Genomic DNA, 12736 nt, shown 5'->3' with positions numbered 1-12736 from the left:
CACCACACACACACACACACACACACACACACACACACACACACACACACACACACACACACACACACAGTGATTCTAGACCCCCCCCCCCACTAAGACACACACACGTCAGGAGCTAGAGCGGGTTGGCTGGGAACCGCAAGGTTGCTGGTTCGATCCCCGGCTCCTCCTAGCTGAGTGTCGAGGTGTCTCTGAGCGAGGCGCCTAACCCCTAACTGCTCCCGACGAGCCGGCTGTCGCCCTGCGCGGTTGACTCCGCTGTCGGTGTGTCAATGTGTGCATGAATGGGTGAATGTCAGGCAATATTGTAAACCCTTTGGATAAAAGCGCTATAGAAATGCAGTTTACAATTTACCTCCACACGTTTTTTTTAAATACATATAATATGTATGTGTCTACAAACGATACTATATTTACTATACTGACAAGTATACAATATATTGCTGTTTGAGGCGCCCCTTTGAGGAAGGGGTATTTTCACTTGTGAATGTAGCTTTGGGGTCACGTGACGTAACCTAACCTGTCTTCCTCCCTGGTTTGGCTCAATTTGACCCCTGACCTCTTCCCCTCGGCCCGTGTAGCGAGGCCGCTGGAGCTTCGACGACGTAAGTCCTCTGCCTTCGCCAAGGAGCTGATAGCGTTCCCCTAGTGTAGGCACCCGGGCGCTGTAGACGCCACAGACCCACCCACTGTGCTGCTGATCCCATGGCCTCACATAAAGCACTTTTTTTGGGGGGGGGAGAGGTGCTGGCGGAATGGCTTGCTGTATGTGTGCCCGCCCCATGCGCTGAACCCTTGGTTGTTTGTTTGTCAAGAAAATGTTCCCCGACAGCTCTCTTCTCTTTTTAAAGTCTGAAGACTGATTCGCTTAGAAAAGTGTGAAATTCAAGATCCATGCTGTCTTGAATGCATCTGTGTTGTAAATCAGGACACGATGTGCAATTGTCAAAGCCGTCATAACTTCAAAACAAAAGTGCCTAGACTATTGGCGTTGTTAGTCAGTCAGGCTTTAACTTTGGAAGGTTTCAAATCCTCTAGTCCCCACCCTTTATGCATCATTTATAACTGACATGGGTATTTCAGTTGCACAAAGGCCTAATTTGTCATGGTTGAATGTTCCAGAACATTTTTGGGAGTCTGTTATTGTAGTAGAAGTAGAGAGTGTGGTAGCTGGTGGCAGTGACCCTGTGCTGTGTGTAGCTGTATCTGTCCCCCAGGTTTCCTCAGACTACATCAGGCTCCTCCTCAAACAACAGAAACGACCTGCAGGTGCAAGGAAGGAGCAGACGGACAGACAGACAGGTTCAATCAGACAGACAGACGCAGTTTGACAGACACACAGAAATGTCCCTTAGATAGACGGATGGACGGGTACACTTGGATCTGTGACCTGCAGTCCCTACAAATATAATATACCTTCAAGACACAATTCCTGAAGCATCTGTATCCACCTGCTTTTTATATACTTTCATTCATGCAGTCATTCATTCATTCACTCATTTCATTGTAAGACGCACATAGTTGCAAAGTGTCGTTCCCAATCAACACAGATCCTTCTAACGAGCCAATCTAATGTACAGTATGTACCGAGGTGCCGGTTGACAGGTGCAACGTGGTACAGCTGTGTTGACATGGGAATATTGCTCCACTCAAGTTATCTTTCTGTGGCCCTTCAGAGGCACAGGAGACTGCAGAGTGCACGCATGAGCCAACGCATTAGCACAGCATGTGGTACTCTTCTTAACGGCCTTGTTTACTGTTTTGTGTGTGTGTGTGTGTGTGTGTGTGTGTGTGTGTGTGTGTGTGTGTGTGTGTGTGTGTGTGTGTGTGTGTGTGTGTGTGTGTGTGTGTGTGTGTGTGTGTGTGTGTGTGTGTGTGTGTGTGTGTGTGTGTGTGTGTGCCTTTACATGCATCTGTCTGTTAGCTCTTGGATTGTGTGTGTGTGTGTGTGTTGGTTTTTTGCCTTTACATTAATCTCCCCGTTAGCTCTTTGATTATCAGTGCATGTGTGTGTCTGACTCATGTCGTGTGTGTCTGACTCATGTCGTGTGTGTGTGTGTGTGCGCACACGTGTGTGTGCATGTGCAGGCCCAGGCGGTGAAGGACCGTAACTCCATGCTGCGTCTGACCAGCATCGGCTCGGACGACGAGGACGACACGGACGGCGCGGGAGAGAGGGGCGAGCGAGGGGGCGAGAGGGGCGAGAGAGAGCGGCCCGTCAGCAGCGGTGGGGCGGCGGCCGGGGGCGGGGGAGGGGGAGGAGGAGGAGGTGGAGGTGGAGGAGGAGGAGGAGGAGGAGGAGGAGGAGGAGGAGGAGCGGCGGGGAACGCAGGGTCCTCGGAACACCACCGCAGGGTCCAGATGACCTGGACCAAGGAGAGGAGCCTGCAGTACCGGGCCAGCCACTCGGGCTGCTCCACGCCCGAGGGCTTCAGGGACATGCTCAGCATCAGGCCGTAGGGACACGCACACGCACACGCATGCACGCAGACGCGCACGCACGCACGCACGCACGCACACGGCACCTGCGGTTCACTCTTAGTTCGTCTTCGTTTCCCCTTTGTCAAATCTCACTTTCGATTCACTTTTTTTGGGTGAAATTGTTTGTTGATTCAGTTGTATTCTAACTACATTTGATCTTTACGTTTCCTTCAGTTAACCAATCGATTCAGCTTTGGTACTTTTACTTTAACTTGAACCCTAACCCTTATTTTACATTTAGTTACCTTTTAATTCACTTGAATTTAACGTTTTGTCCTTTGAACATTGAACTACTCGTGGATCATTCAGATAACTCAACTCAACTCAACTCATCTCTCTCTCTCTCTCTCTCTCTCTCTCTCTCTCTCTCTCTCTCTCTCTCTCTCTCTCTCTCTCTCTCTCTCTCTCAGGGACCACTCGAATGTCCGGCGGATGCACACGGCGGTGAAGCTGAACGAGGTCATCGTCAACAAGTCCCATGATGCTCGCCTGGTGCTGTTGAACATGCCTGGACCGCCCCGCAACCCCGAGGGAGACGAGAACTGTATCCTTGGATCAACTTTCAGTTTCAATTCAAGTCTCCAGAGCTTTATACACACGGGGGAATATGACCAAAAATGTATGTTAAGCAGGCCTTTACCGGCCATTAGCCGACCAGAATTTAGTTTGGCCGGTATTCATAATCTTGACATCTTGCTCAAGGACGCTTACTGTAGACTGAGGACGTTTCCACCTTTCGGCTGGGAGTCAACCGCCCTTACTGCTTCACTATACTGCTAGAAAATATGTGAACTAACGTTGTGGGTTTGAGAGAAAGGTTCTTGACTGGTGACCAGATATGGAGTTCCTGGAGGTCCTGACGGAGGGCCTAGAGCGCGTCCTATTGGTCCGAGGTGGAGGCAGCGAGGTCATCACCATATACTCCTGATTGGACGAGGAGCGGGAGGAGGAGGCTCTGAGATGAGAGATGAGATGAACAGGGCCGTCAAGAGGAACAGCTTCTCAGAGCTGAGGGGGCGTGGCCTGTCCCGTTATCCCAGTAAAAGACAGACTGCCACTGTTGCTGCGTGGATCCACCCCCCCCCCTCCTCCCTCCCCTCCCTGTTTTCTATTAGCCACTGTCATAATAAGGATGTTTTCCACTAATGTCATGCCACAGGAATGCCAACACAGTCCTTCAATAACAAACACGTGAAAGTATTTGTGTGTGTGTGTGCGTGTGCGTGTGTGTGTGTCAATGTTTGTTCACGCTTGGCATGTGTGGCACTGGGACGGTCGTGTCGTGCGGTTTGAATAAAGGGGCCAGTCCGGTGCAGTGATTGGGTCGACGGGTGCCCGAGTGGCAGGGCGGTGGACCAATGATAAGCCAGAAGACGCTGCCATTGTTCTAGAGCTCTCGTCAAGTGTTCTAGATCGCGGCCGGTGTTCCTCAGATGTGACTCAGGGTTCTGTTTAGGTAGAGAATGTATATCGGAGGCAGCCGTGTGTTCTGTGAGTTGTGTTCTGTGGATGGGATCCGGTTTTCTTGGCTAAAGACACGCACAAGCCATCCTAAGATCCGTTTTTGTTTTTTTTCCAGAAGGACACGGTTGTCGTGATACAGAGCGGGTTTTTTTTTTTAAACAGGTTTCTGTATGCTTACTTGAAAGTGTTATTCAGTTTTCTCCTCTGGGGGACGGTAACGGGACGGACAAAAGAGAAGAAATAACTGACAAAAGTTCACGAGAGTGTAGCTTTCACCTCATCCCTCAACATCCCTCAAGTCTCTTGAACCTATCTCTTCCCACCCACCACTGTACATTACTGCTTTTGAACGTTTGAACTGGTTTGAGCTCACATGGATTCCTATACTATTATACTACTTTTAATGAGTTGCCAAATCATCATCTCTCTTCAGACTGTATTATGGGGAAGTGTTGTAAATGAGTATTTCGGCCAAGTGTGGAGTGTAATTTTGTTTGTCAAACAGATGTTGATTTGGCTGTGGCTCCAGATTCACCTGGAAACGGGGGAACTACAGTATTGTGCTGTCTAAACAGCACAATACTGTGTGTGTGTGTGTGTGTGTGTGTGTGTGTGTGTGTGTGTGTGTGTGTGTGTGTGTGTGTGTGTGTGTGTGTGTGTGTGTGTGTGTGTGTGTGTGTGTGTGTGTGTGTGTGTGTGTGTGTGCGCCTGCCTGGATGTTATTAATGTGTAATTAGTGTGTGGGTGCATTTGGCGTTATGGCCTGCTGCCATTCCCTCAAGCCAATAGTTTGTCCCGACAGAGTGGTCCATGGGCAGCTCTCCCACTACAACGCGTTCTCCTGCTATCCACTCACCAATTAGACGGCCCCCTGTTTAACCAACAGGTGGCGCATTGACGATGCGTCTCGACCGGCCAGGTGGAAGTTGATCTACCCAGCGTACATCCCACTTGTGATTTCACAAAGGGATGGTGTTTTGTCATGGTGTGCGCACGCTCAAGACATCTCCAACTCTTAGTTATGTTATAGGGATGTTTGTTTTTTATTTTGTATTATTTTTGTCTTGTTCGCTTGGCATTGATTTTGTTTAGTTGTTTAGTTGACGGCTTGTACATAAAGAAAAATCCGAACTTTTATCATTTTTAATGACATTAATATAAAATAGGAATATGACGGTGCTTGAAATATACGGAAGCAAATAAACCCATTTTAAAATAAATCACCGCTTCAGAATTATTATTTCATTCATAAAATCAACTATTATACTTCCTTGTTTTTATTCGGAACGTAAACGTGTCCCGGACGTGATGACGTCATTTCCACTCACGCACGTAGCACAGTCCAGACGCAGGTGCCATGTTGTGAAGTGATGTTTTGAGGAAATCCAATCCGGGCGAAGTTCACTAAGTGGGATCAAAAAACCCATTCGGGTTGACAATGGAGGTAAGACGGAGAGTAGATAGCGTATCACCCGATCTGCGTATGTGATCAACTTCCGACCAGCGTAACCTTTGATTGTCACCAACACAATGATGGGTCGACACGGACCACCTGATTCTTTCATGGTCTCCTCCACACATACAATGATTTACCTTTCAAGCTGTATATCAACCCCCTTCTTTTCAATGACATAATCAATCAATCATGAAGAACTACCCCCTGACCCCAAACCAATATACCCCGACCTCAGTAGGTATGAAATAGATTTGTAAGAAAGCCGGTATGAGGACCAAGACACGGTGACACATTTGTACATTTGTTGGCTGCGGTTATTTGACCCACCCTAATTCATGGCCCATGTATTGTACAACGTTTGTGGTAGGCCTACTAGGTACTACTGTCTGGAGAAAACAATGTGGGATGAAAGGTAAGACTGGGTTGGTTTATTAGATATATAAGCTTTACACTTACACATTTTTATTTAACCAAATCATGAATTACAGTATCTTTGGCAAACCTTTTAAAACAACCCACCCTCTCTCTTCGCTTTATAATCCAAATCCTGAACCTTGATGCGATCGATAGCTCTGGATCCACTGAGGAGCCTGGATCACGGATCAGGCACCAGAGGAACGGAGAGAAAATCGGGCACGGGTTTATTTTCCGGAGACCTAATCAGCCGTTTTCCAAGCCCGGAATCCCCTGTTTACCTCCGCGGTGGTTGGCCTCCTCTCCCGCCCGGCGGTGCGGGGGTGTCGTGGTGGTTGTCCCTGCGGGCGGCGGCAGACCCCGGCCAGGGACGGATCCAGGCGGGGTTGTAAACTAGTAGCGCAGCCTTGCGTCAAACACACGCCGACTAAACCCCCTAGTAGGACAGTCAGCACTTCGGATAGCCACGTTAGCTCCACGGCAAGCCGACACGGTGGTTATTTTTGGGTGTTGTCGGCGGCATGTGTTCAAGTGCCTGGTGACACGCAAAGTCACAGCATCTGTGCCGTAACCCTTGTCCACAGTTCGGGGTGGGCTTTGAAGAGAGGAGGGTTCCTGCTGTCAGGGCATTGTTTTGGTGGCGTGTCACAACATTTTTTTTTCGCCAGTGGAGACTTTTTAACACATTGCGCGCCGTGGCATCGAAGATATTTCACATGCAGGCTGACTCACAATGGACCTCAATTTTTATTCGGATTTGACGGACGAGACGGGACAGCATGTCGATACGGAGTTTCTGGACCCGCAGGCTTTCAATGGATTTGACTCTGTCGGCAAGGTGACCCGCCGTGCATAGAAAAGAAGACCTTTTTGGCAGACCTTATCTTCACTCATCATAACTTATCGTTTGTGCTCCGGGATGTATATACATTAAGGCTTTCTTTCAATGCATGGATGCATTTAGCTCCATAACTGACAGTATATTTTATGTTGCATCCTGACAGTTATGCCAAAACAACTGTTGATGCACTAAATGCTGAGCCTGCGAATAAACTGGTTCCGACATGTGTACTTGGCTTGTTTGAATACTGCAAGCTGCTGGACCTGAATATGATCAGATCAAATATGTGCGGACGTTTCTGTGCGTGTTGTCACTCGTGTAGATTGTAGACATGCCCTTTAAACCCTTAAAAAATCGATAAATCTATAACTGTATTTGTTGGTGTCTTTCAAATGTCGAAACATACCACACAAACAGCTTCCGTATTTAGATACTGTATGTTCCTCAAATCGGGGTTAAGCTGCCTCTTCTGAAGACTCAAGAACAGTCAACACAACCCGTTGTTTATCTGTTTAAGGTATTAAAGCTAAAATGCCACTTGCTAAAACGCATGCTAATACTGTGTTGTGGATCTGCATGTTTCAGTTCCCTGGAGCCAGCGACAGCTACCTCACCATATCGGGCTCCGGCCACCCCTTCCTCTCCTCCTCAGAGGTACGTCTCCCTGCCCTCTGCGTGGCATTACAAGGCCGGGGTTCTGGGTTCGAGTCCCTCCCGGCCAGCCATTCCAAGACATGAATACACTCAAAGTATATACTACTTCCACTCCTCAATAATCTCTCTCTCTCTCTCTCTCTCTCTCTCTCTCTCTCTCTCTCTCTCTCTTCTCCCCCCCCCTCCCCACCAGACGTTCCACACCCCCAGTCTGGGCGATGAGGAGTTTGAGATCCCCTCCATCCCCCTGGACCCCGACTCGGCCCTCTCCTCCTCCTCCCACCACGGGGTCTCCCACTTCGGAGACCACCCCTCTCCCGACGACGGGGTGGTCGTCCGCGGCAACGCGGTGGTGGGCGGCGATGACCCGTCCTTCGCCTCCACCTACGTCAACACCCCCTCCCAGGGGCTGGAGCACCTGAGTCTGGGCGGGATCAGCCAGCCGGGGGGCGGAGCCCTGCTGGGGTCTTCTCTGGGCATGGTGAGGACCCATCAATCAAACTTTATTGATTATAGCGATTGTATACACTACAGTAAAGGGAAGTAAACAAGAACAAGAAATACAGATATTATGAGTTTGAAAAAAGATATGGTAAACTATTTAAATTAAAATATGTAATGAATACATAGATACAATTGAGACGAAAAAAGAAAAGTGAACCCAGTGATGAGGAAAAGTTCCTGAGAAGTTACACACAGTGGGACGGCAGACAGATTGCAAGCAGATCAATTAAGTTTGTGAACACAAAATGGAAAAACTAAGCCAAGCCAATTCAACAACTGAACTCAATTCTGTTTGTGAAGGACCTGGGCCATCCCATTGGCTCCCAGTTCAGCAGCTCCTCCCCAATGACCATCGACGTCCCCCTCGGCGACATGGGCCCGGCCCTGCTGGCCACCAATCAGCTCACCACCATCGACCAATCGGAGCTCAGCGCTCAGCTGGGGCTGGGCCTGGTGGGCGGGGCCATGTTGCGGGAGTCTCCGTCCCCCGACGACCGGCTGTCTCCGGCGGCGTCGCCCGGCGGCTCGCTGCAGGACGACGACATGGACGACTTCAGCCGGGTCAGTCGGCCATTTTGGACGATGTCCATCTCAACGATAATGTGGAATTGTTACGTAACACACACGCCCTCGCAAGGTGTCGGTGGAAAGTTTTTGCCAACTTTAGTGATAAAAAAAAGCTATTCAAATATGTAAATATGTGATGTAAAGTTATAAAGGTTCTACTAAAACACCAATCGGAGTCGCTCTTCACGTCGGGTTCTTCTTCTGCTGTCCAGAGCGTCCTGGTGGAATCCCCGGTCTCCCTCGCCGGCTCCCAGGGGGTCATCTCCCTCGACCCCTCCACGCCCGACTCCCCCTTCCCCTCCTCGTCCTTCGCCAGCGCCTCCTCCTCCAGCACCTCCTCCCTGGCCCCGGGGCGCAGGGCGGGAGGAGGAGGAGGAGGAGGAGGGGGTAAGAAGGGGAGGAAGAAGAAGGATCCCAACGAGCCGGTGAAGCCGGTGTCGGCCTACGCTCTGTTCTTCAGGGACACGCAGGCGGCCATCAAGGGCCAGAACCCCAACGCCGCCTTCGGAGAGGTGTCCCGCATCGTGGCGTCCATGTGGGACAGCCTGGGGGAGGAGCAGAAGCAGGTGGGCGGAGCTAGGGCTCAAGGTGGCCGACGCATCGATATCATATTTTCGAAAAAGCGAAAAAGGTCATTTTATTTGTGTATTTGTTCTAGACGATTGGGGGTAATAAGAAATAAAGGTTTTCTCCTGTGTGGTTTTCATATTCACGTTGGATTCACGTTATGAAATTCCTTTGTGATTTTAAAATGACCCAAACCACTAATTATCAGAATGTTAGCCCTTGTTTTAGTTAAGAAAAACATTATTATTACATTTTTGGACTTGTCGCGGTCATTTATAATACTTTTTTGTAGTTAACTTATAACTACTACACTACAAATTATAACTTGACCAGACATAAGCTAGGTACTATATAATATAATATAGAAAGCTGGGCTCTAGATTTCATAACCTGAGCTGCAGCAGAATATCATGACAACCTCGTTAGGACAGGGGTGTTCTGACTAAGCCCCTCCCCCCACCTCACCTGTCCAGGTGTACAAGAGGAAGAACGACGCAGCCAAGAGGGAGTACCTGAGAGCCCTTGGAGCTTACCGGGCCGGACAGGTCTCCCAGGTAACACACACACACACACACACACACACACACACACACACATACACACACACACACACACACACACACACACACACACACACACACACACACACACACACACAGTGTCAGCCAGACGGTTCATCTTCCTTAATGACAATAATTCACTGAGAGTCCTTTAGTATAAAGGACTGCTGAACCACTAACTATAAACTCCCTGTTCTCCCCCCCCCCCCCCCCCCACTCCCAGGCTCCTATCGAGGTACTGGACGACTCCGAGCCATCCCCCCCCTCTCCTCCGCCCATCACCCCTCCCTCCTCCTCCTCCTCCTCCTCCTCCTCCTCGTCCCGGCCCAGCAGGGTGCAGCCCTACAACCCCGAGGAGAACACCATCACCAACATCTGCACCTCCAACATCATCCTGGACCTCCCCCAGATGTCCACGCGCTCCCGCACCGGCGTCAGCAAGCCTCCGGCCCCCAGCCCCCCCCCGGCCATCACCAAGATCATCATCAAGCGCTCGCCCTCGCCCTCGGGGGGCGTCACGGTGACGGCCGTGGCCGCGCCCCCCCGGCAACCGCCGCCGCTGCAGCCCATGCACGGCATCGCCCCGCCCCCGCCCCGCCTCCAGCAGATGGTCCACAGCCAGGCCCCGCCCCCTCTGCAGGCCAAGCCCCAGGCCACGCCCGCCACCGGGGGCAGCATGGCTCCGCCCCCGCCTCTGCAGATCAAGATCGTCCCGGCGTCGCTGCGGGTCGGGAGCGTCGTCACGACGACGACGACGACGTCGTTGTCGGGGGCGACCGCCTCACTGGGCGACGTGGGGGAGATGGAGCAGTCTGCCGCCGCCGCCGCCGTGGTTATGGGCGGAGAGGAGGCGGAGGGAGAGGTGGGGCCGGATGTCATTCCACACCGCAGACTAGATGTTTTAATCATAAAACATAAAAGATGTACAATGTTCTCATCTCAAAGTTTACGCTTCTCGTATCAAGTCAATCACACACAGTCAGTCATTTCCTCACTTCTTTCTTTTATTTGAGTAGAACCAGACCAAAGTACTTATATTTGTGTGGATTTATTTATTATTTACACATTTTACCTCTAGTAGTAGAAATAAAGTTCCTTCAGATCATTTCTTACTTTCCCCTTTGGGTAGACGTTCGCCTCGAGACCTTGACTTGGTAGTTTAGGAAAGCTTTCACTGATAATTCCTAATGTATTTCTGTAGTGCTCCTTCCTGAGTGACGGAGTGCGTTATGTTTTCCCGCCAGATGGAGGTGGAGGTGAGCGTGACCCCGGGGTCAAGGGTCGCGCCGGCTGCCAGCACCAGTATGTGCGTGCGCGCGGGGTGTGTCAACCCAGCGGTGGAGAGCCAGGACTGGGACAAAGAGTACTGCAGCAATGAGTGTGTAGCAACGCACTGCAGGTACGCACAAACTATAATATGCACTCACACATCTCTTCTGCATTCACATGCAATATTTGGGCCAACACCTGACATTTAGGCCAGGTTCACTAACTTTGGTCAGTTTTGTAATGATTTCCTAGTAGAACAATGAGCTATAAACCATGATAATACACTACTACAATACAAACAACACTATTGATAGCGTTGTGCTTTATTGTAGTCTGACGTTAATAAATCTATTTTGTCTTTAAATCAGTTGAACATGGCAGTTGAAAAACACAAACTTTCTTTGGCCAATGAATGCAGTGCTTGCTGAGTAATGTGTCTTTACATATGTTTTAAGTATGACCACTGTGTGTGTGTGTGTGTGTGTGTGTGTGTGTGTTCATCTCTTTACAGGGATGTTTTCATGGCATGGTGTGCGATCCGGGGACAGAACTCCACGATGGTGACATAGTAGGGAAATAAAACACTTATTTACAACCAAAGGAGCAATGATGGACGTTTTATGAATGAATGGTCTACAAACCGGGTCGCATTGTTTTTTATAATACACTCACTGACCACTACAGGTTTTTTTTTTTTAAATGGGGACCTTTTCAGCAAAGGGAGGGTTTCATCTTATCATATTCCATCTTGGTTCTTCCTCACCATTATTATAATGAAAATAACAACAACTGGTTGCTTGATTATTCTCAAATGTTTGGTCAAGATGTCCCAAGATGGTGGGCTTGAACTTATTTTATGGAACGTCAGATCACATGATTGAAACTCTGTTCTAGCATACTTTTTTTTTTTTTTTAAAGAATGGGAGAATGATAATGATTGAGTCTGAGAATGATTTGTGTTTACAACGTTACCTGGGTCAAATGGTAGCTTAGAGAATAAACGAAGGGGTGAGTGAGTGAGTGAATGAGTGAGTTAATTGATTTCTAAAGGCAGGGAAAAAATATATATATAAGTAAAAGATGGCAAGAACACAATTAATGGAGAGGGAAAGATCTGTCTCCACTCCAGTCGACCGACCAAGAAAAGCAAAGAAGAAATATGTTGGATACGTTGCATTAAAATCATGAACAGTCTAAATAATATTTTATATTGATGTGTTGTTTTTAATGAGCGGGTGATGGGGGACTTGACATGATTTTTGTGGCTTTAATGGGTGCTAGTTACAATTTGGAAGTATTGATCCGGTCAAATTGTGAAGGTGATTTATGTTAAATCATTGATTGATAATTCAATAGTTGGTCCCCGTAGCGATGTATGAGTTTGGCTTAATAATTCAGAATTTAATGCTTAATGCTAAGTCGCATTGGATATATGTGTCTGCTAAATGACTAGACCTACATGTCAAGCAGCTGGGGAAAACACATTTGAAAAGAAAGTAAATACAAAATGTTGACGAATAAATAACATGGACTTTAGTAATATTCATTCACACTGTGATACAGATGCTAAATGTGTTATAACTTGTAACTATAGACGTCCCTTGAAGTTGCAATGGCATCTTAAAATTATTCTTTGATTTGTAGATTTTCTTTCTCGGATACTTTAGTTTTTTTCTGCCTATTTTACCTTAAGGGTATGTGTGTGTCTATGGTTTGAGGAGAATATGTGTGGGAAAATGTATAAATGATTTATGAGTATGAGGTCGTCTAAATAAGACGTAAAGATAAACATTTGTTAACAGCTATGTTTTAATGGTGAAATAAAAATATTTATGTTTTAATATACATCTAGTAAGAGTCATTAATTAAATAAATTGTATAGTACTGTAATGATTTGAGCAAGGATTGTATTCTTCAGTGGCCTGTTGTCGGTTAGAGGCCGCGTCATCTTCATCATTT

At 48.2% G+C, this 12736-nt stretch overlaps 2 protein-coding genes across 3 annotated transcripts in view; both read left to right on the top strand.

Annotated features, from left to right (window-relative positions):
• The window catches only part of slc12a6 (solute carrier family 12 member 6), a gene marked incomplete at its 5' end in the record, with an annotated part of 20188 nt that extends 15037 nt beyond the window's left edge, over positions 1 to 5151 (top strand). Inside the window, 5 exon segments of the mRNA XM_084487464.1 lie at positions 582 to 605; positions 1201 to 1302; positions 2089 to 2456; positions 2892 to 3025; positions 3318 to 5151. Of these exon segments, the coding sequence (XP_084343590.1) occupies positions 582 to 605; positions 1201 to 1302; positions 2089 to 2456; positions 2892 to 3025; positions 3318 to 3409 (720 nt within the window). The 3' untranslated portion in view covers positions 3410 to 5151.
• Positions 5152 to 5280: 129 nt separating this feature from the next.
• Positions 5281 to 12622, top strand: tox4b (TOX high mobility group box family member 4 b). Of its 2 annotated transcripts, XM_084487288.1 has the most exons (11): positions 5345 to 5389; positions 5769 to 5813; positions 5972 to 6653; positions 7242 to 7310; positions 7504 to 7791; positions 8115 to 8375; positions 8594 to 8947; positions 9422 to 9502; positions 9732 to 10370; positions 10753 to 10907; positions 11289 to 12622. In XM_084487288.1, exons 3-11 carry the CDS (start codon positions 6549 to 6551, stop codon positions 11344 to 11346), a joined length of 2010 nt encoding a protein of 669 aa, XP_084343414.1. In that variant the 5' UTR covers positions 5345 to 5389; positions 5769 to 5813; positions 5972 to 6548; the 3' UTR covers positions 11347 to 12622. The 2 variants fall into 2 exon arrangements, with proteins under 2 accessions (XP_084343415.1, XP_084343414.1); XM_084487289.1 differs by lacking the exons at positions 5769 to 5813; positions 5972 to 6653 and having other exon boundaries at positions 5281 to 5389.
• The last annotated feature ends 114 nt before the right edge of the window (positions 12623 to 12736 follow it).

This window comes from Micromesistius poutassou, assembly GCF_964030765.1.
Source record: "Micromesistius poutassou genome assembly, chromosome: 23".
NCBI classification, from domain to species: Eukaryota; Metazoa; Chordata; class Actinopteri; order Gadiformes; family Gadidae; genus Micromesistius; species Micromesistius poutassou.
Note: the sequence above shows the minus strand (reverse complement) of the source record. Positions and strands in the feature narration are given on the sequence as shown.